Source organism: Perna viridis, chromosome 6 (genome assembly GCF_037379345.1).
Source record: "Perna viridis isolate PV_CMFRI_1.1 ecotype Kerala chromosome 6, ASM3737934v1, whole genome shotgun sequence".
Lineage (NCBI taxonomy): Eukaryota > Metazoa > Mollusca > Bivalvia > Mytilida > Mytilidae > Perna > Perna viridis.
Genome location: NC_142450.1, coordinates 6956562 through 6964266, shown reverse-complemented (window position 1 = coordinate 6964266; position 7705 = coordinate 6956562). Strand labels below are relative to the sequence as shown.

Sequence of the window (7705 nt, the reverse complement as noted above, 5' to 3'; positions counted from 1 at the left end):
ACAATTTAAGGCCAAAGCTTTTTTTATTTTACAAGTGAATAAAACATTTGAAAACATATAAATTAAACACTAAAAGAACAAAGGACAGGAACCCATTTTATGGATGACCCTGGAAGAAGCGATAGTAATGTCAATTAAAAAATGCGCGAAAATCAAGGGGAATAACTGTGCATTACTTTCCGGTGTTGGAATTTTAAGAAGAAAAATGACCTCAACACTGTTTCACCGCGCAGCTTTTGTAAGGATAAGTTATATATGGGTCTATTGTATTTGAAATATTTCCACTCTTTATACAAGAAAAAAAAACAGGTCAATTGCATGACTTTCTTCATCAACTAACTGCAGACCGAGTTCATATAAAGTACATGTATATATATAGGAGAGTTCTTCATGATGTCAATTGACTGAAGTCTGAATTGTCATCACTTACCTGTGATTTGGTTTTAGTTGGTAAAAAATCCATTGCGTACCATAGGGTATCAACTTTAAATCATCATAACTTTTTCATTTTTAAAAACAATGCAAATAAAATTCTTTTAGTTTTTATCCATGGAATTTTGTAAATAAATATTCAATAATTAGACTGTATGTACATAAGATTTTAATTATGATTTTATACAAAAATAGATGTTTACATATAGATATTACTACAAATTTATTTTTTCAAGTAAAACAGTTATATATTCACTTACATAATATGAATTATTTTATCTAAATGAAACATTTTACGGAACCAAAATTGGATATAAAATAACAAAATTATAAAGTTTTGAAAATTGGGATTCTAATCATGAAATTGTCAATTGTTTATTTAGTTGTTTATTCGCCAACCAATTTTTACACTTAATGATATGCATATTAGTTAATATGACATCACTATTGATCCTACTCTCCTATAGTGGTTTAACCAGAAATTGGTGCAATCACAAATTTTGATTTTTTCTTGTAACGAAGGACAGGGGCATGTGCGTGTGGGTCATTCTTCATCAAGGTCAGGACAAAAGGTGTTTACTGGCATACAGTATTCAGATTAGCTCAACATTCCATATGTGGTACATGTACATAATTCTTTTTATAATTTTGCCAATGTGATTTATTGTGCACCAGCACACCACAGTATTGTAGAACTGCCTAATTTTGGTCTTATAATCTGATGCATTTATTACTTAAAAAAATTGTCAAACAACAATAAATATCTATATCTAGAAATAGTTCAGGCCTAGGCCTTCAGTAAATGCAGTAATAATTTTCTGGAAAAAATATTCCCTCAACAAATATGATTACTGTAGAAGTCCTGCAAAAATATCTAAAAAATTAATGAAATCAGGTTAAAAAATGTCAAATTTTCTGCAAAATTTCTCTATTTTTTACGTCACGCCATTAAACTGCCAAAACTCCTTACTTGAAAAATCGCTACTTCATACAGGCATAGCCAGTTTCAATTTTAGCTTTTTCACTTTTTAATCCACTTATCGAATTTAGAAGGTATGAGATCACAATTAACTTTAATTTTTCGTTGTATAGGAATATAGTTCCTTTTGTTAGTGTGTTTCTTTCTGATTTTTTTCTTTGCTGTCTTAAACTTTATTGCTTAGTATTTGCTGCAGAAATGTAGGGCAAGGATCAAAGTTACAAGGGATTTTTTTTCATTCTGTAATTTTATATGGCAGTTGTGATTTGGTCCTGTGGAAGAAGTTAAAAATTTGGGACAGTTGGCAGTGGTCACTTTTCATGTCTGCGGGGTGTCAAAGCATAGGTGCTCAAAATTAAAAAATGATGGTGAATTTTTCAGAAACTCCCATAGAAATCTGGCTTTATACATGTTTCTTTTGAACAGATAATCAAGAGCATTTTAAATATTAATTTCAATATTTGAAAATATAAATGTGAAAAATAGGGGTTTTTCCATCTGGGCAGATGGGTATTGTAGATCCGAATGGCTTCCGAACAATTTAAATTCCTTCATTATCCAATCAAATTAAAATGTGATGTCACACAGAAAATGAGAATAGAGAAGGGTCTAAATGACTTTTTCCTGAAATGTAAGATTGTCTATGGTCTGTGGTAGGATGGTCTACCTATGTAATAGGATGGTATTTGGAACTGAAAAGCCAGTTACATGTACATTGTACTTGAAGGATGAATTCTTTAGCTGAATCGGATTGTCGCTGGCATTTCATCAATCAGTCTAGGGTTCAGTCCTCATTGGCAACATTATAGTTTTGTGGCTCTTTACTCTGTTTTTGGAAATCAGTGCTGGAGATATTTTTCTTGCTTGTTGTAGTGGTCAAATGGTCACTCCATTTATCCCTACCATTGGTGATCAAAAGAAAACAAATCCAACTATTCAGGGTTCGACCTCTGAGGTAGTATAAAGTTGTGTCCAATTAAACATTTTATTGTCTGGTAGACATGCATTGTTTTTGTTTTTGTTCGAGAGAATATTATACACTAAAACAAACTATTTTTCTGTATGTGTGTGTCAACATCTGAATATTCATAAAACACCATTTATTAAAAAATTTTTTAAAAAACCCTGAATAAATTGGATTGATGTATAGTCAACTTTCACATTTGCCATTTGCATCGAATCTGTTGGAAATTTTACTGTTTCATACTAGGCAAAAAAAAGGATATTGGATTTAACAGTAAAATACTGGTAGCTATGTGGAAATACATCTCTGAAAATGAAAATATCTGACATTATGTTATGATATATGTATCATTTAAAAATTCTTTGCGCAATGTAGCGATTGGAGTGTCTGTTCCAGTTGACCTTGATATGAATTAAGACTTCTTCCAGAACAGAAGTAAGTAGTGAAAGTAGTCCATAGTATACAAGTATGCTTACAATGACATCAGTGTTTATTTTTTTTTCTGTTGCCTATTGTTCGCAACATCAAAATCTCTGTGTCCATCCATATTTTTTTAAAGAAATACAAGAATACCCTTTATAAAAAATTTTATATAAAGCCTGGTCAGAAGAAGTGCTTTCTACTGAGTTTTAGTGTTCAAGGACTTAAGCACTAAATGTACATTCAGAAATAAATACAATTATGAATATATGTATTTATATATGAATGAAAAAAGTGTGCATACAGAAGTTAAATTATTCTCAGATGATTGCAAGTGGAGATTATTTTAAAAAGTGGTACAAAGTATACAACATATTAAGCTCATAAGTGAACACGTCCTTTAGTGTTTGAAACTACTCATGAAATCAAGCCAGCTAATTTATGTTTACTTAAATTTTTTTATTACTAGTAAGGGTAACATAAACAGAAGATTTGCATGTCATGTTGTTTCATTGGGACAAGAGGGAATTTTTCATTTAAGTGTGATTTTAGGTTTTTCTCTATTCCAAATATATGCTACAGAAAAGGCAAACTAAAATGACTTCGAGTTTTCAGTCCCTACCTTGCCTTTATCAAGGGTTTGTACTTATTGCCACATCAATATAACAAAAACAAACAATACCTGCCTCATCATTTTTTTCTGACTGCAGACAATTTAAAGAAGCACGGTTTTGTGCATGGGGCAATACAACCTTTTTTTCCCTCATTGTTTTCCATGAAAATTGACATGAGAACCAAACTATTAACCTTGTATTGCCTTAATGTACAAAAAGGTACCTTACCTTATGTGCCTGTCAATGTTTTTTCTTCAAACGTAAATTCCAAAGTTAAAGTTTTAATGTTTTTATGGTGACTAAGAAGAACCAGTCTTCTTAGAAATCATGCTAAAAATACCTGTACAGCTATGATAACCATTTACAGTCCTGTTTAATACTTGATTATTAGAAGGAATGGTACTTGAATACTTGCATTTTCTTTGTTGTAGAGGTTTGTGTCACATGTCAGGAAATACAGCTCTAAACCACAGCTTAATGTAAGTATGCAATAAAAAATACAAGACCCTTCCTGATAGTGTTATTGACCCTTCCTGATAGTGTTATTGACCTGATAGTAATATTGACCCTTCCTGATAGTGTTATTGAGGGATGTTTGTTTTATTAGATTCTTTAAAAGTTCAAGGCCATTTAGCATGAGGACAGCAAACATTCTTACACCTTCTTATGTGCCAGTAAAGAGTTAAAAATTAAACAAGCGCTGTGAAGTACAGCACTAGAATGCTTACTAAGACAGTACAAGCTTGTGAAGCACAGCACTATAATTCCAACTAAGACAATACAAGCACTGTGAAGTACAGCCCTAGAATGCTAATTAAGACAATACAAGCACTGTGAAGTACAGCCCTAGAATGCTAATTAAGACAATACAAGCACTGTGAAGTACAGCACTAGAATGCCAATTAAGATAATATTTAAAAATGTTGTTTGACTTATCACAGAATTCTGTTATTTTTTTGTTATTTTCATGCAGCTGTCACACTCTGGCCATCTGCTCCTGAAAATTAAGATTAATACACACATGTAGTTTATACAATTAATTTTTATCATTTCCTTTCACATTTGGATTTTAATACTTATCTGTTTATTTCAGGAAGTAGTGATTGTGAGTGCAGTGCGGACACCCATAGGTTCATTTCTTAGCTCTCTCGCTGAAATACCTGCCCCTAGACTAGGAGCAGTTGCCATTAAGGAGGCCATCAATAGGGCAGGTTTGTTGGGTTTGGGTATAAACTATGTGTTAAGATATGTTCATGGAGATTGAGACCAAAGCAGGATAAAAATAGTGAAAAAGTTATTGGATGATGCAGAATTATAAAATTAAATCTAATTCACTTATTCTCAGTTACAGCTGAGCCCTGTCATATATCCTTGCTCTGGAAGGGGTATATTATTATACCTTGTCTTTCTGTTAGTTTGTTTGTCCACATTTCTTTTCAGCAGAACTCCTCATAAACCACTCAAGTAAATTGGATGAAATTATGTAGAAACATGAAAAAGGTTGGACACCAAAGAAAATAAACAAACCCTAATGGTTTTAAATGTGAAAACCTTGAAGTCCAACTACTGCTAAACCACTCAAGGAATTCTTATGAAATTTTGCAGGAAGGCTGGGCTTCATATGTGCATGAAGTAATTTATTGTTGTTGGACTTCAAAGGGAAATAATCCAACTTATGGGTTTTAACATTCATTTAACATTTATAACTTCATTTAAAGTGGAGGAATTATCTTTGTGGACTTGCTCGCAGTGTGTAATAGTTTTCCCTGTAACTGATTGTCATTTTCACTTTATGTTTGGACACAAAGCTTCTTAAGGTAGTACAATACAGTTAGGTCATTTCTGAAAATTTGGTTTCATTTTGTTGAAATAAAGCTGTTTTGAGGCAGTCCACACAGAAATTTCTAGTGTTTTGTCATAAAAAAGTGCACATTTTTTAAATCCTTGGTGTGTGGAGGTTCAAGTCATTTATAGGTAATGTAGTGATTATTCTTATAAAATGCAGTAGCCATGGTAACATACTGGAAAAAATATTACTGAGTTTTAATACAAATCAGGGGTGCCTTTCCAAAACTAACAGCCAAATACTATGTTTTATAAAATATCAGGCACTTAGACACTACCACAGGATGAAAGCATGCATGGAGTAGGTGGAAAAAAGGTAAAAATAATAAGACTGAAACATTCTGGATACCATTTTTCATTTAATTTACACCTGTTTACCACAACATATATTACATCTGTCTATGTATAAATGCTTATCTACATTTAAACAATATATCCACCAAATTTCGACTTTTAATTTTAAGTTTTACAAAATTTGACTGGGTTAACTTGGTGTGCGAAACGGAGCGCCTTAATGTAACTGTATAGTGCACCCTAAAGGTTTGTCATATTGTTTAATTTGGTTTGAGCCTTGTGTCAACAAGTTCCTGTCTGAGTATTGACATATAGCATGTGTTATTTTTGGATGCAGTGGTATTACTTGTAGGCAATCACACAAAGCTCTTAGACATATTGATGCTTGACATTTTTTCCTTTTCATGTATGTTAGATGCAAAATAGTGCTGTTTATACTTTGTATTTCTTTCATTTAGGTATAAAACCAGAAGATGTTGGGGAAGTTTACATGGGAAATGTATGTACAGCTGCAGAGGGTCAGGCACCATGTCGACAGGCTGCACTAGGGGCAGGTAACTCTAAGAAAGTACCACTTGCAGTCTGTGGAAAAAAAGCTTGCTTAATCTACAAGTACTGTAAATTCAGATATTTTTGCGTGCATTTATTTTTGGGATTTCAGGAACCCTGACATAATTGCAAGGTTAATTTTTGCAACACCCGTAAATATAAATGCGAATTTTAAATGCGTGCATTTCTATAAAAATTACTATTTTCCTGTTTGGTTTTCATCAATTCGTTAGCATTGTCTTTGACGATTGAAATACACATCATGTTGACAAAACATTACCTGAAATCTAGAAACGTTGTTCACTCTTTAAGCATCCTTTGATTTCATGTCGACTTGGGAGATTTAGAAACTGAATAATCATCACATGTTATTTGATTCACAAGGTCGGAAATGAATTTGGGGTCTGGCTTAGGTGATAAAGAATAACCGCTTCAGTCAAAACAAAATATAGTCCAGATTAATTAAAATATTAACAATTGTAATTAGTTATTAGATTTAAATTGGCTTCTCTCTTTCTGTCATGTGCACAAGCTGGAATCTATTTATAGAATTCCTTGAATAGAAATGTAGGCTTGTAAATTGTTATTACAAAAAGATCAAATAAAACAAAAAGTAAAATTAATTTTAATTAGCAAGCACTTGTTTTCATTTAAATAGGGGAGTTTCTTTCTTCGTAATCAGTTTGAACTGAAGATGTCAATGTGGAAGTTTGTAACCAAAAAATGTAGTCCAGACGACCTCGTCTTGAGGTTGCCGAATCCAGAAAATGCTACAAGCAAAGGTGCTGCTGATAAGATGAAAGCTGCCAATGCCGAAATCATCAAGAAAAAAGTGACGAGAAACTTCGTATCTGTTGTTAAACATATTCCAGTTTAAGCTGACATTCAACATAATCGAAGTGTCATCAGCTGTCCAAGTTTTAGGATACACAAAATAAAATCATTTAATTTTATTATCCACCTTTAATTTCTTACTTATCAACAATAGAGAGTGTTATTAATGTCACATGGCTTCATCACCTCGAATGGAAATTGTTACATAAACATTACCTGTAATGAGCCTCGGTTGATTTTACCTGTAGGCCAAGGGAGATAATCAAAACATATTGTCTGGTAATTCAAAGTTATGAAGGAATGTGAGGTTTAATTATTGCGATTGTCAACCAGTTGCATTTTTTGCAATAATAAAAACCTAGCAAAAATTTCTGAATTTACAGTATTATTAAGTCAAACATATTTTTCAGACTTATTAGGGTAAAGGTTTAAAGCAGACGTCCATAGAAAAAAATAAACAGTCAATGATTGGCACATGACAATTCTTTTTCAAAAAGATTTCATTAATTTCATATTTCAGATTCATCCTTTCTCAAAGTTGAATGTTGGTTTGTGATTAACTGCAATGATTTAAGAGAAATAAATTACATAGAAAGCATTGAAATTCATTGAGAAAGGTTGCTTTGTTAGGAAACTTAAAAATTACTATCTAAGCCATCCATTGTTGATTTAAAAAAATCTTTGACATACATAGAAACCTTTCGCATGATACAAACATCACATTGAAATAATGAATTAGTGGGAAACAAAATTATGTGGTGCCTCTCATATCAT

The 7705-nt window shown here is 32.2% G+C and overlaps 1 protein-coding gene across 1 annotated transcript in view; it reads left to right on the top strand.

Moving 5' to 3' along the window:
- Nucleotides 1-94: 94 nt before the first annotated feature.
- The window catches only part of LOC148613488 (acetyl-CoA acetyltransferase, mitochondrial-like), a 30548-nt gene continuing 22937 nt past the window's right edge, over nt 95-7705 (top strand). The window contains exons 1-4 of the mRNA XM_088586793.1: nt 95-238; nt 3841-3888; nt 4503-4620; nt 6007-6102. Coding sequence (XP_088442919.1) covers nt 104-238; nt 3841-3888; nt 4503-4620; nt 6007-6102 — 397 coding nt within the window. The 5' untranslated portion in view covers nt 95-103. The remainder of the gene's footprint in view (nt 239-3840; nt 3889-4502; nt 4621-6006; nt 6103-7705) is intronic.